Source organism: Saccoglossus kowalevskii, chromosome 1, assembly GCF_978046115.1.
Source record: "Saccoglossus kowalevskii chromosome 1, keSacKowa6.1, whole genome shotgun sequence".
Taxonomy (NCBI): Eukaryota; Metazoa; Hemichordata; class Enteropneusta; family Harrimaniidae; genus Saccoglossus; species Saccoglossus kowalevskii.
In genome coordinates this window covers 27,897,107-27,918,126 of record NC_140641.1, presented here as the reverse complement: position 1 = coordinate 27,918,126, position 21,020 = coordinate 27,897,107, and the positions used below count along the sequence as shown (strand labels likewise).

The following is a 21,020-nucleotide window of genomic DNA, read 5'->3' as shown; positions in this document are numbered from 1 at the left end:
TGAGTCACAGATAGGCTAGACATTAATCAAACTGCCGTGGAGATTTGATTAAACCTCAAAATGTGATCATGTAGCATGCAGTCCTGTTGTGTTCATAGCTACACTGCATGATGATATACTGTAAATAACTTTAATTTCATAAGGGACAAGTTTTTGTGCATTTCACGAGTCATGAAGTGAAAATCATGAAGTTTTTTTTTTTTAGCAATACGGTAATGAAAATTTCACTGGAGTTCTACAACAGCAAATTTGTCTTCATAAATTCCATAAGATTTTCAAACTGGGAATAATTCTAGCAGTGAAAATTAACCTTTTCACCACCAGTTCCCTCTTTTCATCACAAAATAGTCCAAATAGTTTATAGTCTGCCCTTTCCCCAAGAAGTTTGGGACAAAAATAGGCAAATTTTTTTGAGAAAAAAAATAAATATTGACTCAAAAATGAAAAATTTGGTCAAAAAAGTCTGGTGGTGAAAAGGTTAAACATTTTTTACAGGATTGAATATTAGAAATAAAATTGAAAATCAAATTAATTTCTTTGTATTTACTTAAAGCTCCAGTTGACATGCATCATTGTATGTACCAAAGTATTAAAATAAGTTCAAACATTTGTAGAAAAAAAAACTTTTCAATAGATACTTAATATTGCCGAGCTATCATAGTTTATAGTCTGCCCTTTCCTTCAGAAGTTTCGGACAAAAATAGGCAAATTTTTGAGTAAAAACTAAAAAATAACAAAAATTTCATCTACTGTTTTGTATCAAAAATTAGGGTTCATTAACAGAAATATTGAAGAATTATAAGAAAAACGTACAGAAAAATTCAGTTGAGAAAGTCTGGTGGTGATTTTTACAGGGTTGAATATTGGAAATTAAATTGAAAATCAAATTAATTTCTTTATATTTACTTAAAGCTCCACGACATGCTTCATTCTGTTTGATGTGGGTGCCATATGAAGTATAATACCGCATAAAAATACATTGAGTGAAGTCATTTTAATTAAGCTCCAATAACTTAAATAAATTAAAATAAATTCAAACATTTGTAGAAAAAAAACTAGACACTTAGTATTGCTGAGCTATTATGAAAAGACGTAAAATACATGTTTTTCTTTATACATCTGTAATGTAAATTTAACTAAAGTTAGAGGGCACTGACACCTGTAGGACTAATCGACAGATTGACATGTTTCGAGCAAAGTACTTTCATGGGAGTCTTTCACGTAGTACAATCATAATTGTGTAACAAAAACCTGTGAGAGTTTGAAAAGCATTAAATAAAATTATTTCATGTGTCTTTGTCCATTTTAAACTTATTAAAAGTCTCTGAAATAGAATACTGACAGACTTTTCCTCAGATACCTCCGAGCAGCTGGAATAAACAGTAAAGAGGCATTGGGAAATTTCATATCCGCTATTCACATAATATGACACAGATGTGTACACAATACGCCTGAAGGATTAAGAACAAATGATATTTGATATTAAAAAAATGAACATCCTTGAGAAATTATGCAGCTGTTGATATTACCTAATTTAAAGTGCTTTTTATTAGCTCTTATAAATCAACCCTGCTTGGGGAGGGGAGGGGAGGGGGAGGGGGGGGGGGATTTGCAAGTACATTGTAATCATCCAAAAGTGTTTTTTATTTGCTAGCCTATTACACATCCAAAATCAAGACAGGATTAAGATAATAATTAAATCATTCTTAGCAATTTTAATAGCATAGCTGTTTTAATCACTCATGTGTGTGCGTGTTCAGGAAACTGTTTTTAGCTCACCAGCAATTTTCAAAGGACAAATCCTGTGTTGACAAGGTTATCCATATAAAGGAACACTGTGTGAGTTTTCTTTTCTTGTACAAGAAAGAAAGACCACTAATAGACAGTCATAATATCCTTCAAATCAAATCAGAAAAGGCTTCATTTCAATCAAGTCTTTGTCAATGACATAGTCCCTGTTTGTATTATAGCTGTAAGATGTATATAATTATATGATTTAATGCGTGGTATGAGATATGGCTCCCTGGAACTGTATTCATTTAAACAAGTTGATCGTCGGTCATTGAGAATGTTTTTGTCCAATATGTCTGATGCATGTGTTAAGTTTGAAGTTGATTGGTCCAGGCATGTCAAATATATGGATCTGGAACTGGAACTGCACTCTTTGAAACAAAATGTCAACCATTATGAACACAATCCGAAAAAATAAAATGAAGTGCATCAAGATGCTATTATATTCAACAGATGTACCAAGTTTCAACAGGATATGTCCAGCTTCAAAATAGTGAAAATGTGTGATTTTGGTCTTAAAATTATGAACTTGATCTGAAAAATAAAATGACTTGAATGTATAAAGTTTAAAACAAAGTCAGTCCATACATGACAAAGATCCTGTTCTGGAAAATGTGTGATTTTTATGCAGTTTTGGCATTAAAATTGCAGCCAATCGGTCATCTTGAATCAGATCATGGAAGAAATGCATGTGCACATAACCGTCTGTAAGACCATTAACAATTCAAATCAGTGTGGTCCTTCGCAATTCTAATCAGTAAGATTTTACCCAATTCAAATAAGTGTGGTCACCCATAATTGAAATCAGTGAAAAAATTACAATTCAAATAAATAAAAGCTTTCACAATTCAAATCTGTAAGACCATTAACAATACAAATTAGTACAGCCCTCTTTCAATTCAAATCATTAAGAATTTCAAAACTGTAAGACCCTTAACAATTCAAATCAGTAAAGCTCTTCCAATTCAAATCCAAATCATTAAAGTACATTAAATTCTAATCAGTGATGTGTCATGTTTGATGATGCGATTTTGTTTATTCTATCACTCAAACATATAAATATTATGTGACAAAAAGGAGAGGATTATAATGACGTTGTGGTGGATTAAACACAGTATCAACCACAGTAGCCTTGTATTAATTTTAAGACTGCATAGTACTGGTCAAATGATGGATGGTTTGGAAATTGCATGCATAATTTATGAGCAATGCAGAGTTTAACTGCGCCCTACATACATTAAAGCTATACACACTTTGGTAGGATACCCCCCCCCCCCCCCCGACAGGAGATACAGCAATAAGACATTGTCTGAATTTCACATTAACACATGTGTCTTATGTTTATCATATCACACTAGGACAAAATTAAGTATGAGAAGAAAGTATAGAACCGAATGACATTGATCAATCAAAGCAGCATGGATTATTTTGATACTCCAATTTAAGGAATCATTTTGTTTTAAATGTTAATTTTACCTACATTAAAAGGGCACTAGACTGCAAATCCTCATAAGGTTCTTTTATTGAACATTGACCAAAATGAAAGCTTTTCACTGATTTCACCCAGCCAATCATGTTAATCGTTAAATATTACTTCAATCACTTCAAAACCACTTCGGATTTTACGATTGCACTGATGAAAAGAGTCGCGAACATTCCACATTAGAGACACCGCGAATTGTCTCCCTTCGACCATACACTGATACAGGCCTCTTACAGCCGACAACAATAACCTGACAGCATGTTTACTTCCGGTGAACAAACAAGATTTGTATTCTTACCCCCCTTCCCCTAAAATTTTCTCCTCGGATTTAGATGTTTCAGAAAATAAATCCCTTGGGCTTAGAAATCCGCAGAACTCCGCGGATCCGCGGAAAATTCTCATCCCTGAACATTGTATTTGCACACAATAACTGCATTTTTTGGATTACGTGTGCTTCTACATGTATTACAGATGCACTCCTAACAGATTGAGGTTCAGGCAGCGTCAAGACACAAATACTGTTACAGTATTATAACTATTTCTTCATGACTCTGGTGTGCATGGTGCCATTTGTGCCATTTGTCAACTGCCTGTTGACAGCTCTACAGTCGTACCAAAATCAAAATGGGAAAAAAAAAGTCTCCAGACAATGTGTTAAGTGTGGTGGTTATGGTGAAACCGCATGTTTGAATTTTGTATAAATAAACAATGTAATTTCACGAGTCGTATACCTATCTAATACAACATGTTGAAAGAGCCGAATGATTCTGAAACACAAGAACTAAAGCACAAACTATCATGCCCAACAAGTCATTTATGATCAGTAAAACACCAGACGAAAACAACCTGCATAAAATACAGAATAAATTACATCAAATTGTGGACTAAACCCTATTATAGCGTTTAACCGGTATGTACAAAATAAACCAGCAACTGACATTTACAGCATGTTAATTCTAAAATAGTCTTAAAGATTGACCTAGGGGTCTGATAAACCATATGAAACAACACAATGTCATCAAGTGTCTGCGTAGGCAGGGAACTGTTTACAATAACATGTGTCAACATAAATATCATACTCCAGTTCTACATTGTGTGTAATGTATTTACGGTAGTGTGCATAATAAATTACAGAAGAAAATGATACGCCTCTTCAATATGCACAACTCAAAATGAGATCATCACTCTATTCTTAGGGGTGGAACTACGTCATGGAACGTTTTACGTTGCTAAGACGTGCACCACTGTACAATGTATCGGCTCTGTGCAAGCTGCTGTGGAACGCCTGGTCAAAGAGCTGGTGAAAACAGCTAAAGTCAAAGAAACAGCACAAACTCAACTTAGAATTAATCCTGAGCAACCAAATTTCTATATGTTGCACACGTAGGGAGAATCTTACTACACTGTTCAGGGGAGTACAATTTTTGGACTTTGTTTTCGCCGTGATGGTTGCCAGGCGGTGAAAATTCATGAATGTCCGTCCCTCCCCGAGAATACATGCATTACATGCAGTAAAAGTTCTAAAACAAATGTTTTCAATCCTTGGTATTTTACTGCCACACAAAAAAGGCAGCTTTATTATCAGGGGCACCATACACAACCTGTGTATCAACATAACGTAAAGTTTGCACATTGGGTACCAGTCCCTCTAGAGACCAGTCTGGAAACACCAATTGTTTGTTAAATCCTTAATATACTATATAGATGTATAGACATTGCATTGCTCTTCACTTCTGTGTGTAGACACATGTTCTGAATAGGAGAAAATGGCCATCATTCAACCATTTTGAATCGGATGGTCAAACCAATAAATTTCTATATCTATCACATGATGTATAATGAATATAAAATTTGAACATAATCAGTCAAAGCATTGCACTGGAACCGCATTGATTAAAACATATGGCCACCAGTCGGCCATTTTTAATACAATCTGAAAAACAAAATGACATGCATCAGGTCCCAAAGTGTATATACCAAGTTTGAACAAAATCTGTAAACCTCCTGTAATACTTGATTTCAGTACAAAAATGGCCACCATTCGGCCATCTTGAAACAAGATCATGAAACAAATTGATGTGCATATGTATAATGTATATGTATGATGTATGTGTGAAGTTTGAATATAATCGGTACTGGCATGTCTAAGATATAGATTCAGACACACAGATGCACAGACAGACGCATGGATGCACGCACAGAAGTCAATCCATAAGTCTTTGTTTTCAGACGTCTGAACGGAATGGAACTAAAATGACGACCAGTCTGACACTTTTAATCAGATTATCGAACAAATTATTGTGCCTATGTGTGATATAATAAATTCAACGAGTTTGAACATATTTGGTCAACAAATCTCAGAGATATGTTTGAAGTTTCTACAGCATTCATTCAAATACAAAAAGATAGTCAGCCATTTTAAATCTGCTCTGAAAAACAAATTAATGTGCATCAAGCTCCCATAATGTCCAATGTATGTACCAAGTCTAAATGAAATCCTTCCATACATGACTGAGATCTGGTTTCATTCAGCAACCAAACTGACGTGTACATGTCTCAAGATGTATGATATATATATGAAATCAGCCATGGCATGTCAGAGAAATACTGTAAGTGTAGAAGTACAAACACACACATGCTCAGTGTCTGTAAGTCCCCACTTTCGGTCAATGAAATTGTAGATATTGTCACAAATCTGATTGAAGTCTTCTGAAACACTTACACACCAAATATCAAAAAGCAATTTGAATGAATCAAGCAGGCGAAAATATTAATAAAATTATAATTTACGTAATAACATATGTGTCAATGTAATTAATTATAACTAAATGTTATCTAAGGGCAGACAGGTTTTGCTTCAGTATTTCTATTTTTGGCAGTAATACTTGAGTGAGAAAATAGAAAAAAGTTAGCCTAACATTTCTACACAATCCTGACGGTTCTATACAAACTGCGGAGCTCTGCACATTGTGAATGCCCATTCAACTACACCACCAGGAGGGCCCAAGGTAGAATCTGAACGTTATACAATGTTTTTAATATATTTTCAATACAAGGATCTTCCTTTAGTGAATAACATGATGAAACACAAAAGGTCTTAGCTTCAATGTACTTAAGGCTACTTTACAAGGTAAAATTTTAACACAGCGTGTACAGCATATATGACAAAGGATTACTGTTTCCAATCTTTTATTTTTCAACACATCACAACAATAAAGTAATCAACATATCAGAGGGAAGCAGGAATATTCATCTGCATTGAATAAGTCATCTTTTCAGAACTGTATTCAGTTTCCGGGTTTGAACTTCGGTATTTCAGCAGCAACAAAATATGTAGACTACTATTTCTGACTTAAGATTCTAGAAAGTGATCATGTGAATGTACTATTTAAGCCATGACATTTCTCATCCTGCCTCTCAGATTGATTCTAAACTAATAATGTACTATGTTACATTTCATTTGGGAAAACTGCTGGTGCTGGAAAACAAACATGCTGAAAATAGTTAATTAGTATACAAATTAATTATATATGCATAAACTATTATTAGACATTAATTCCAGAAAAACCCATAGACAAGCTGTACATGTACAGTTAATAATACACAAATCAGCTAATCAACATGCAGATTAATTAGGTACTACATTGTATTATGAAACATCAATCTAAGCAAACAGCAAGTAAGTGCCAAGTATCAATGTACAAACATGTAAACAAGTGGCTAATTGTTAGCTAATAACGAGCACAAATTTTCACCAAAACAATTAGGTATCTGTGAAATGCATTCCAAACCAGTCGATAATTCTCGAGATACGAGAATGGCTAAAATAACATGAAGCTATTTCGAAGTATTATCAAAGCTTTTGTTAATCCTTAAGTGATTGGCAGTCCATTTTGTCTAACATATATTACATTCTTAGCACAATTGTATGTGTCTGAAATAGACACTACTTAGCTGTGATCAGCTTTCATTGACCAAGCTACAATTTCATGGTTCTGTAAGAATATTAGAAACACGTTAAACCTAAACCGCCTTTTAAGAACATTAACTCCTCCACAATTATCTCTCATTTCCTGTTCCTGGGGACAATTTTCTCACTCAGAATATGCCTACTCTGTAAAACAATCATCAAATCCAAAATTCATTTTGTCTATAAACCCATATCAGATTCTCAGCACAACCGTGTGCATGTTGAAATAAAAACTACCTAGCAGTGATCGGCTTTCATAGACAATAAACTGAATCCACCCTTTTGGAATATTATCAACAGTACAATTATCTCTGTATTTTCTGTGCCTAGGTACAATTGTCTCACCCAAGATGTGCCAACACCGCAAAACAAAATCACTTTTTCTCTATTTTTTTATTTGTCATCACCATGCATGACATCAACAGACTGAAGTGACAGCATCTCAGATGCACAAATGAAGATTGAGAATGCAGTAAAAGACAATGACAGATTGTACCAAACATACATCAATTACTGTGAGTGTGATCATGTTGTCAAGAATCAAATAACCATTCTGTTATCATCTGAATATCCAGTAATGAGTAGTTTTGTTTTGTTTTGTTTTTTTTGTTGATAGAGGCAGACTTTTCATTTCAAAAATCTTTAAGTTTGTAACAAACTAGACTGTTAATTAAAATAGAAGCCTACTACTGTAAAATACTTTATTTTCACCTGGAATTAATTTTTCTTATTTTCACTGAAAGAATGATTCAGTGAAAATAAAATCCATTGAATATACCTTTTTTTCTATATTCCACTTGTCAAAAATCAGTGAAAATAAAAATTACTCAAAATGTCTTTTCAGCAAAAATTCCAACTAAAAGAAAGTGTTTTACCAATTTTTGAGATATTGGGTCATAAATCGCATGACAATTTTCATTGGTTTATTATGTAAAATCATGTAGCTACTGTCCCATGGTACCACGAAATAGAATTATGTTTGTTTGTTACAGTGATGTATTTTGCAGTACTTGACCTCATTTTTTTAAAAAAACATTATTTTTAGAACAATTCCATGAAACACGATGGTAAAGAAAAATTGCATTTTTTGACACTTTCTAAAACCCTGATTTATGAAATAATTGAGTACAAAAAAAAGTACCCCATCATTTATAATATATGATTTTTCAAGCCTACAATTTGAGATATGTCATAGCAAAAGTAAAAGCGTTTATACCGATAATCTAACAAAATGGCCACTATCCACTAAAACTGAACCATTACTTTCTTGAACATTAGGCAGGTGACCTCCAACCTTCTAAAGGCATTATCTTCCTATTGCCGGGGAGTACAATTTATGGCAAAATGAATAAATTCTGGGTATTTGAATTAATGAGTAAGCTTCTACCTGTAACTCCAGTAAGTGATCTATATATGATGTACCTGGATTTGGTTCCTAGTTGACATGAGATTGAAATTGAGGTGAAGTACAATTCAAAGAGATACATTACAAATTGCCATTTGACAGAGAGATGGCCACACGGCCCTGTCATGTAGTCCCAAACAGGAAATGACTTCTATGGCAAAATGCACTAGGTGTCGTCACTAACACTTGCAATTTGCACAGTCAGGAGAGACAACAGTGACACTGAATGTCCGGAACTGTCGCCTGGCACAAAAAATATTAAAAAAAAAAAAAAAAAAAAAATACATTTGTCAGTCCACAATAAGATTTGACCTAGATGTGATGTTAGAATGTTTGCCCTTTAAAACAAAATAAGCTAATTATAGCACACAGATTGATTCCAAACAATTATCAGTCATGTAATTAAAAAAAACAGTATGTATGTAATTTCAGCAAAATGTTGTAAACAGCCAAAATCAGTTAAATTGTATGCAAATTAGCTCATTAATATGCATAGAATAGTAAGAAACCATTATCAGACATCTATCTACATAAACAGCAAGAATGTATCAAGTTTCATTGTACTTGTGCAAATAGTTGTGAACATACTGTGGAATATTTTATTTTCGCTGGATTTAATTTTCGCTGAAAAGGCTTTTTGGGCGTTTTGTATGGAATTTATTTTCACTGATTTTTGATGAGTTTAATGTGAAATATAGGAAAAAAAGTATATTTGCTGGATTTTATTTTCACGGATTCATCCCTTCAGCGAAAATAGCGAAAATTAATTCCAAGCGAAAATAAAGTATTCTACAGTACACAAAAACATGCTAAAACTGGTTAATCATTATGCAAATTAGCTAAACTGATGCTACAAAAAATATGTTATTCTGATATGTTACTGCAAGATGGCAGTTCCCGATGTCGCGCAACCATAACTAGGTACATGACAGCTTAGTTTACACCAACAAGTGGGAACAGCCACATTCATTAGCGAATGAAACTCTACCTGTCCAGTGTTTTGTTCTCTCTAATAACATTCATACAAAGTATGGGTGGCTCCTAGTTTAGTATTTAATTTGTAACAGGGATTTGAATAGGTTGAAATATAAACTACACCAGTGCTTTAAGCTCCATATATAGTATCATAAGGTCTTGATAATCTTGAAAGAAAATATCAGGCTAAAGCTTTTGCCAAAATAAGGATATTAATCGATGGTTCACAGCTACTGAATAGAAATTCCCCTTATTAAAACTGGACATGCCAACTGACAAGTGCTACTGACGGTAAGACAAAATGAAACACTTGAAATGAAAATGTTTGAATATGCAAGTAATATTTTTATGAAATCAAAAAAAATACACAAAGTGAAGTGAAGACTTTACAAGGTTACTTTAGAAATGGAGTGGCATGAAATCTATAACTCCAAAATTATTGAATGTTTGATTGCAGAAAATGTAACTATATAACATAATACAGTAATTGTCTCCCAATGAATCTAGACTGATCATGAAGTTCAATCTTGTGCAACACTCACACTAACTGTACTATGTATTGTAGTGCAAACATTCAAACAAATATTCCCTGTTGGCCTCCAGAGGGAGCACTTCAGATATCAACGTGTGCTAAAATAAATGTAGAGCACTTACGAATACATCAACTGCATCATGGTCCCTAGGCCTGCTAACACATGCCACCACGCATGAATTTGAGTAATAGGCTTGAAAGGAGTTATCGCTTGATGACGCATTTTTCTGAAATAATACATTGGTATTATCAGCTCAGTCGTAATTAAATACAAGTCTATACAATCAACAAATATGATTAGAATTGCAGGAATGGAAATATTACTTCCAGGATAATGAACAATTCTAGAACATAGTGAAACTCATAAGACCTTGCACATATATCAAAAATTGTACACCTATTTTCACCGTAGACACACCTCTGTCATTTACGTAAGAGCATGCACTACTAATAAAGCAAATACAGTATTCAAGCAAAAAATTGAATGCTAACAATTGCATGATAGTACTTCAACTTATATCAAGATGCCACTAATTCAAGCATGGAGTCAGTATATTGCTAAATCTGATTAAAATTCAATGCAAGTACAAGGATCTTGTCAATTTTGAAATACAGTCGCAGGTTTCATTGCGCAACTTTTTTTGACAAACTACTATGCAAGAAGTTTACAGGAATATAAACTAATCAGTACTCTTGTTACATGCTATTGCACTCTCTAATTGGTTAACAAATCTTGTCGGAAGGGAGATGCCAAAATGCAATATGCATAGGCATTTGGTCAAATATAGCAGGAGGTGATAGTGTCTGAGACCACTGTACTGTATAAATTGTAATTTTTTATTTGCATATAAATAGACAGGTCTGTGCAAACAATTTTCTCATATTCTTCAGTGCTGTATTTAGCAGTGTTTGTTTTCTTACCTGATATGATCACAAAAATGATTATCAACATTCCAGAGTATAAATCCCAATAGATAGCAACACGTTCCAGCTACGAGTAAAGTTTTAGAACCCTCTGCATATCTACAAATACCAAGCGGTACAAAATATGAATTAGAAATGAAGAAAATAAAAATATGCCATGAATAGGAGTTTCAGTTGCGCAAACAGCTCCATAAAAAATGAAATTTGGTTTTTGTTTGTTGCTAATGGAATCCCTGTAATGTGCACCAAACACTTTATTTTTTTTTTTACCACAACACTATCCAGCTTGTAATTTTGTGAATTTGAATGTGGTATAGATGAACTATAAAGGTTTCACACCTGAAAATAAGGTGTACTCATACATGTGGATAGGCAACTCAAATATACTGCGCCCTCATTTTTAGGGTGTTTCAGATTGGGAGTGTTTATTTTTCTACAGCTGGGATAAAGTTATGTTCTGACATTGAAATTGTAAATTTTGACTACCGTTCTGTTGAGGTGATAAGGCATCGAGTCTTTGATAAATTCAGATGTATATATTTCCACATTTACTTTTAGCATTTCGCAGACATAAGTATTTATTGATTTCAACACTAGAGGGCACTATACTGTTTGATTTTACTGTGTATTGCAAAGGTACCGGTAACATTAATTTACTATGCATAAGTACTAAGAAACTCATTCCTGAGTATAAAAGAGAAATAACTGGAAAACGAGCATTATTTTGAATTTAGAGTACGCAGTTTAAAAAAGTGTTGATGTTAAGAACAACTTTTACCTGAGGCAAAATATATTTTTTAAGAAAAAATGCAAAAAAAAAGTTTTGAGAAAATATTCATAGGAAACAATTTTTCTTAAAAAAAAATTGTATTATTCAGAAATTCACAATAATGAATTTTTCACCACATATAACCTACTGAATATTGAGATATGATGAAACCATGGAAACCAATTGGTAAATGGCTGAAAACTCACTATTTTCATTTGGTGTAGTAGTGGTCGTGTCAGTCAACAACAGTTTTTAGACAGACTGACTGAAACAAAAATTGCATAAGCTTTAGCAGATACTAGCTACTTCATCAGAATCCTGTAGGGGGGAATTTCCATGGGTGTTTAACCTGGGTTTTGTGTGAAAAGTAGATCGGAGATCATATATCTAGGTTTTGTGAACAATAGCATGAAATAAAACACTACTGTAAATGAAAGCAAATCTTAGTTTCTGGTAACCAAGCAACTACCTTTAAGATATGCAATTTGTCAATTTTCCATGACTCACAAAATTTGTTCAGTATTCACCCTCTCAGTATTTGTTTACAATAAATTTGCTAAATTGGGTCATATGATTGGATCACAAAATACTCAAATATTTGGAGAGAGAGGTAATCAAGCATTTATGAAGTGTTTCAACAAGAGATAAAATGATTGTATTTTGACAAAAGTAAAATGTTAAAATCTTCCATCACGACCACCTACACACCCAGGGGGGCTACTTCCACATTAAGTGGGTAAGGGTATGCAGCCCAACTCGTGTAAACCATACTCACTTCTAAACCATTTTTTCTATTTATATACCCACTTCTAAACACAAGTGTTTTCAGCAAAAAACAAAAACACCCAGCTCAAAACTTTCACAACCAGTGAGCGCATCCGGGAACTAACAAAATACAACTACATGTATAGAGGGCGATTTTCAGAAAGTCAAGCTTCCATTTTTTTGCCTATTCGCATGAGCAAAATTATTAAGAAATAGGTCAGTGCCCGCATTTTTATTGTTAAGATTGTTTTCATTATTTTGAGTTTAAACAAGCAGCCTATCGGCTGAGATAGCTCCGCTGTTAGCAATGCACATTTCAATTAAAGAACTGAAGACATCATTAGAAAATGAACAATATGAATAGTATCAAAGCAATCGGACTTACAGTTTTTAACAAGAAGTCGAAAATATCACTTTTTACCAAAAATTACAAAAATATTCACCAAAATAAATTAATTAGAGAATTGAAGACATCATCACAAAACGAACAAATCTGAGAGAGGTCCACATGTAGTACCTATATATGTAATATCAAAGCAATCGGACTTACAGTTTTCAACAAGAAGTCGAAAATATCACTTTTTACCAAAAATGACAAAAATATTCACCAAAATTAGAGAATTGAAGATATCATCACAAAATGAACAAATCTGAGAGAGGTCCACATGTAGTACCTATATATGTAATATCAAAGCAATCGGACTTGCGGTTTTTAACAAGAAGTCAAAAATATCACTTTTTACCAAAAATGACAAAAATATTCACCAAAATTAGAGAATTGAAGATATCATCACGAAATAAACAAATCTGAGAGAGGTCCACATGTAGTACCTATATATGTAGTATCAAAGCAATTGGACTTGCGGTTTTTAACAAGAAGTCGAAAATATCACTTTTCACCAAAAAATGACAAAAATATTCACCAAAAATAGAGAATTAAAGATATCATTACAAAATGAACAAATCTGAGAGAGGTCCACATGTAGTACCTATATATGTAATATCAAAGCATTTGCACTTGCGGTTTTTTACAAGAAGTCGAAAATATCAGTTTTTACCAAAAATTACAAAAATATTCACCAAAATTAGAGAATTAAAGATATCATTACAAAATGAACAAATCTGAGAGAGGTCCACATGTAGTACCTATATATGTAATATCAAAGCAATTGCACTTGTGGTTTTTAACAAGAAGTCGAAAATATCAGTTTTTACCAAAAATGACAAAAATATTCACCAAAATTAGAGAATTAAAGATATCATTACAAAATGAACAAATCTGAGAGAGGTCCACATGTAGTACCTATATATGTAATATCAAAGCAATTGCACTTGCGGTTTTTAACAAGAAGTCGAAAATATCAGTTTTTACCAAAAATGACAAAAATATTCACCAAAATTAGAGAATTGAAGATATCATCACGAAATGAACAAATCTGAGAGAGGTCCACATGTAGTACCTATATATGTAATATCAAAGCAATTGCACTTGCGGTTTTTAACAAGAAGTCGAAAATATCAGTTTTTACCAAAAATGACAAAAATATTCACCAAAATTAGAGAATTAAAGATATCAACATGAAATAAACAAACCTAAGAGAGGTCTACCCAAGGTACATATACACCAAGTATCAAAGCATTTAGGCTTGTAGTTTTCAAGAAGAAGTCTAAAAAGTAAAACATTGACACGGACGACGGAGACGGACGACGGACGACGACGACGGACAATCACTCATATGATAAGCTCCGCTCGACAAAGTCGACAGCGGAGCTAAAAAGGGGGGCGTCAAACTTTTTCTTCATAGTCCTATTCATCAACTTAGAATTGCATACAGTCTCTTGTTTATTTTTTTGTTTGTTTTTTCAGTAAAATAAAATATTATGGGAGTGTATAAATGGCGAAAGCCGTGTTACCGCAAAATAAACAAGACATATGACTTTTGTAGACCCCCCTCTTGTAACACAGGTGATGACTGTCACGGGTCTGGATTCAGGGCGTGATGCAATGACTGAAAGTTAATTAATATTCTACCAATCAGCGTCAAAGTCAAGATTGAAGTTAAATTTTCATAAACAAACATTCATCTCAATTAGAACATGCCAAAAATGAAATATCACACACTTGCATTTTACAATATTCTTTGGGATTTTTTGTTATGATGGCGTTGCAAGACAGTAACGAAGGTGCACTAAAGATACTAGGCTATACATCGTTTTAAGAATAGAAGTCATCAGTGCATACATTTCAGGGTGCAATGTTTTGTGAGTGTCACCAACTGTACACTCAATTTCTTGACAGGCAAGGGTCTTCTGGCCAGTCTTCTACAATTAACCGATCTTTCTATATTCAACCCCCATACAATGCAAATGCATTTTTGAGTCCTTGGTGACACAACAGTTGTGATGCTTACTTTAGGTGGGAATGCTAACAATCGTTTGCCCGCCATTTACGGCCATCTTGAAATAATGTAAACTTATATCACTGTTCATACTGCTTATATGTATACATGTTCCACCCATCAAATCCTGTGATATGCCGATTCGAAATACTCATTAATATTAATAGCAAGTGTACCCTTGAAGAAGTTTATAAACTTAGTATACATAATATTTTATTTTATTAAAAAAACACCAAAAAAGACACAAAAAAGACTGTATGCAAGTCTAATGTTAACCCTGGCATTAGCATAAAGCAATCTATTCATATAATATTACAAATTTCCAAAAACTGTCTTTAACAGTAATAATCAATTAACTTGAAAAATCAAGGATTTTTCTTCTCAAAAAATGAGACATCTAGTAAGCACCATAAATACTCACATTAATAAGTAAAGGCCTCTACCAGCTAACAATACAACCAGCATTCCATAACAAGCCTGCAGAGAAAAAAATATTCTGACTAATTAGCATATTATATAATTAACATAGCACACATAATATCAGCTACAGATCAAAAAATTCAAAACACCCCAACTCCAGAGAAGGAAATACCATATGATCAATTTATACAAACGAGTGTGGCCGTTGAATATGTTGGTATTGTAGATACAATAAGCATTGAAGTAAAGTAAAAAAAAGAAAGGCAATTCATCTTATAAAAGCTGACTGTTGAGGGCACTCACCTGAAAAAAAACTGGACTTTTAACCTCTAAATAAACCAATGTAACAAGCATGCTATAGAGAACTAAAGCAGACCCTAGTTTATAATTATGACTTTTTGGTGGGCTGTAAGCTTCAATTCTAAGGAAGGAAGAAAAAACGAATGAATGAATGAATGAATGAATGAATGAATGAATGAATGAATGAAATGAAATGAAATGAAATGAAATGAATAAATAAATAAATAAATTAATTAATTAATTAATAAATAAATTAATTAATAGCAATAGTTGTTGAATATTTCTATTTTCATACATCAAACTATCACATATTATAATTCAAAATATATTTATTCATTCAATTATGACAGTGAATGAATTGTAGATGATGGACTGTGCTAGTTTTTTCACTACTGGGCTTAACGGGCACCACAACTATCAACATAATTTTTCACTACTTTTGAGTTAATTTCTGCGATGCATTGACGTTTGTGTGGTTGTGAAGTCATTCCATAGAAGTGGTCACTAGTATTTTTGCTACTGCTACACAACACATTCCTCTCACACATTCAAGACACAGAAACACATACGGAATGATATTGATTATAAAAGTGAACTTTACCTTGGGCCAAATAAAAATACCTTATTATAGACAGCTGTATAAGTGTGTAAAATAAGTTTATCCACACATAAACATAATATATTTTAAGAACAGAGGTGGTAAACAATTAAAGTAAGTCAATTACAATGGAAATTGTCCTCTTTGCAATCTGCAATTTTTTCAGAGACTCGGCAGACATATAAACTATGACTTTGTGATCCGATACTGACTTTGTGATCCGATACATACAGGCTACATTGGCTGCAAGATTGTTGACAATCCTTATCAGGTGGTGTAATTTAAAAAGGGCTTATCTCCATAAAAAGACGCACAATAAAAGCTAAATGATTTTGGTACTACTTCGGCAAACTGCGATAAGATACAGCAAAATGTTAGCAAAGTGCACTATATGTTAAGGTCACAATACAAATTTTTTTTCTAGGTTGGTGTCAGCCCATAATTGAGTAACTCAACTCAACTATGAATCAACATCATTAGTTGTCATCCCTTCTTTCAGTGGCTGATTTATTTGTTATCAGGACAACATGATACAGTTTCTAATCCTGCTTTAAAACAAACTCAACACAGACAAGCCTAGAAAGTACAAAATGGTCCATGTTCAAAATTTGCTTGGATGTAGTGGCAACAAATGGCATTTAAAATTAGAGTCTTAAACTGAACAAGTAATGGAAAGTGGCTGCTCATCGCAAATATCTTATGGGCAATGCATTACATCAATTTGATTTATTAAGTCACATTTTAATAATGCAACATATAATAATCAAATGCAATTTCTGCCTTATGTGCACTATATAGCACATACTGTACAAAATATATTATTTTAATCATATCACTATAGTCATAGCCATGGATAGTAAAACATTGTCCTAATTTTATTGATCTATTTTTAGTTGTCACACATTTTATTTCACTAAACTAAAAGAAGAATATTATATTTATAAGAGTGTAATAAATTTATTATTCAGGGTCTTGCCAACCAAACAGACTCACTTAGAAGCAAAACTGCAGAATTTATATAGCTTTTCAAATCACCTACAGAAGGACCATATATGCTCATTCAAAAGTGCATCCCTTTGAATAGAAGAGTAGACCGGTATATGAACCGAAAACTGTCTTTTGATGTATTGAGAGGTGTATATACCTAGTTGTACAAAGGCACAACCACTCAGGGAAACTGGTCATCCACATGAAAAGATAGTTGACCAATTAATCTTTTGTGACTCACCCTTTGAATGCCAAGGTTACCGTAATTTTTGTCAGCTAAAAAACTGTATTTTTTCAGCAACAATACAGATACTATGATACTACTACATTGACTATATAATACTGTGATTTCTGTATACCAACCAGTTTTCATGAAAAAACTGATCGTACTGGACAAATGCACAATTGTCAATTTGATCAATCCCTAAGTGACTGAAAAACATTCAGCATACATTTACTTTTCCACTCAAAGCTTGGGGTTCATTGACTCCCTAGGTGCTCAATAAAAAACAACCATACTCTGATAGACAAAATCACAGACAACATAATGATCACAAATTAGAAGCCCTATCAGTAAACAAATGTAAATGTGGCAGTAAAACTAACTACATGTACTAGCCATCATGATAATAATAATCTTTATGTCATATACACATACCAACTCACACACAGGGATTCCACATGACAACACATTATACTCTCAGGTTCCGTAGTTGGGATATGATGATCAGAACATACACAAGCAACCTTTCAATGTCAATACCAACTTTTCATCTTTCAAATAACTTGCATAATTTTATTTTTAATTTTCCTTAAATTGATTATCTCAGTTTGGTCCAAAAATAAATAAAAAATAAAAAAAACAATGAAAAATCTGCCAAATTGTTGATAGGGAATATCGTAGCATATAAAGAATCAAGAATTTCAAAGTAGTTTGAAGTTTTACATTTTGACACCAAAATTAAGAAACAGCAAAGCAACATGGCTTATCTTATTTTAAGTATAAAATTCAGTTTTATACTGGAAAGAAACAAACTAAGGTAAAAAAGTGTTTACTTACAGACAATATAAAAATATGCATGATCCCCAGATCATTGGAAGCTCGTCAAATAACTATAATGAGAAACAAATCAAATATCAAGAAAACACACAATAACTTTATAAACATTGCCTAACTATACATTTATAGGGAATGATAAGATACACTATCAGCTGGATACATTGCCTAACTACGCATTTACCATACTTCCCCCGAGTATAAGCCAAGGGGCCTGAAGATGTAAAATCGGGAAAATTAGGGGATGGGCTAATACTCGAGGACCACCTCAGAAAAGATAATTTTTTGGTGGGTTTAAGATTGTAACTTTCTTCCCAACCTCGAAAAATTATCCAAATTACATTTTGCGTTCACAGCGCCGGTCTTTATGAGGAAAAAATGCCAAACAAGTCGTCATTGATCATTACCTTCGTTGTGGAATGTTTCTGATCGTACGCAAACTCTTGATACAAAGCTATTTCCGCCATGGTGTATTTCATCGTGATTTGACCTGAACAACTTTCTTTGACCTAACACGTCTTTCGTTAACCAATGAAAATGCTGTGTCGTACAGACGAAGTTTCCCTATTATTGGTGAAGTTATTTTTTCAACGCAATGCAGAGTCATGTCAAGTCATGTCGAAGAATAGTTTGCTCGTTCACATCCCATTCACGATAGACTCAATGAACGCGATTATTCGAAAAAGTAAAACGGTGTTCAATGACCAGGTTTCATGACTTGACGATCACATTTTTGCCATTTGGAAAACTACTACTCAAAAGCAACATGGATTATTTCAGTATTGCAACTTTGGGGTTCATCCTGAGTAAATAACAGAATAGAAAAGGTGCAAACTATGTTCCGTACGTGCACTCGCCATGCACTCTGACATTAATGCGAGTTTTCTCGTAAAAGCTGGAACCAAACTATCGTACCAATCATGAATTTTATGCAATGAAATACTCTTTTTACATGCATATTTTAATAAAAACACCCTGGGCCTATACTCGGGGATGCCCTCAACTCGTTAAATGTCTAAAAACAGAGGGGTGGGCTTATACTCTGGGAGGGGCTTATACTCAGAGAAGTACGGTTTAGTCAACTATAAGATATCTAACTATACTTTTATAGGCAACGATATCCAAATGGCTAACTATACTTCTAAAAGGATATCAAATTGACAAGACAATATTGCCTAACTATACCTTATATACAGATAGATCAATTATCGCCTAACTATGTGTATTCCTTGATAGGATAATGCCTAACTATATGAGACACTTCATCAATGGCTTCTCTAGATGTCATCACTGTACTGAACCTAAAGATCATGAAATAACATTACTAGAACAAGCCTGATCCTCACTTACCTGCATTTCATACAGCAATGTCATATGGAAGAACCAGGACCCAATGCCCACAGCTGCAAATAAGTAAAAAGAAACATAATAGAACAAAGGAAAACATGTTTTTTTTATATTATATTGAGAAGGAAATATGTTGAACAATAACAAGTGTGAGCCCTCACAATATTTTTCCAGCAACACACATACTTTAATTTAATATTGATTTTAATTATTTATAAAACACTTTTTATATTATTTGTTTTATATATTACTGTATATTTGATCTCTATTTGCACAAGTAAATATCAGTTTTCACTTGATACTATGATGTTATCATCTGATATCTTGGCATAAGATTCAAGTTTGCAGCTGATATTCACAATCATGGTTCTCATTCTGTAAACGAATCTAATCTATATGTACCTAATTATAACACCAACCTAGGTCAACGCACTTTTCATAACAGAAGTCCCCATTTTTGAGAACTATTAAAAGTGAATATTTAAAATGAAATTGAAGAAACATTAATTATGACTGTGTTTTTGTTGCTTCTCTAAATGAAATGTTTGTTTTATTCTTTCATTTTCATTTAATGCTAATAGATGGAACATGCCTCGTACATGCACACATACATGATTACAATTATAATGAGAAAAAGTGATATGTGATATATCAAATTGGTTCTACCTTCAAGACTTACCCTTGTCTGGGATTACACATAAGCATAGTAATGAGGGTCACCCCCTCCCCAATAACAAAAGATAAAAAGAAAACTTACCAGTAGATTGTTACAGTGTTGTGAACTTTTAATCTCTAATCTTGAATAATTATCTGTATTGAAATTGCTACAACAGACTATGCTATCAGACAACAAACATATCTATTTCATACAGGGTTCAAAAATCAATCCTTTATCTGACATTACATCACATGCCTATTTCAATAAAAATAATTATGCGAAATTATTAACCACAACAATCGTCTCTCTCAAATATGATGGAAATTATGCCGGATTTGACTGAAATATTACAGTTTTTGTTCTCTCAAAAGCATGGCAGTCTTTATTAAATCAAAAATTGCATTTATTGTATTACTGGATTATTAAAATTCATTATTGATAGAGCGAATTCAGTATTATGCCATTCACAAATACCAAGCAAGAAACACTAAAAGAATGTACTGCCTGTTAAACCCAGTATTAATCCCTAAGTCAATTTTGTCGAGAATTTCAATTAAATGTTGCATGTTATTCCCCAATTGTATTTTCAATTGAACCAAATTAATATTAATTGTTTGTAGTATCATTTCTTCATGCATCC

The 21,020-nt window shown here is 33.1% G+C and overlaps 1 protein-coding gene across 1 annotated transcript in view; it reads right to left on the bottom strand.

Annotated features, from left to right (window-relative positions):
- LOC144345227 (alkaline ceramidase 3-like) overlaps positions 1-21,020 on the bottom strand; it is a 53,722-nt gene that overhangs the window by 11,699 nt on the left and 21,003 nt on the right. The window contains exons 3-8 of the mRNA XM_085500294.1: positions 19,726-19,778; positions 18,379-18,431; positions 15,737-15,854; positions 15,435-15,490; positions 11,078-11,179; positions 10,279-10,383 (exon numbers count right to left, since the gene is read on the bottom strand). Of these exons, the coding sequence (XP_085356420.1) occupies positions 10,279-10,383; positions 11,078-11,179; positions 15,435-15,490; positions 15,737-15,854; positions 18,379-18,431; positions 19,726-19,778 (487 nt within the window). The remainder of the gene's footprint in view (positions 1-10,278; positions 10,384-11,077; positions 11,180-15,434; positions 15,491-15,736; positions 15,855-18,378; positions 18,432-19,725; positions 19,779-21,020) is intronic.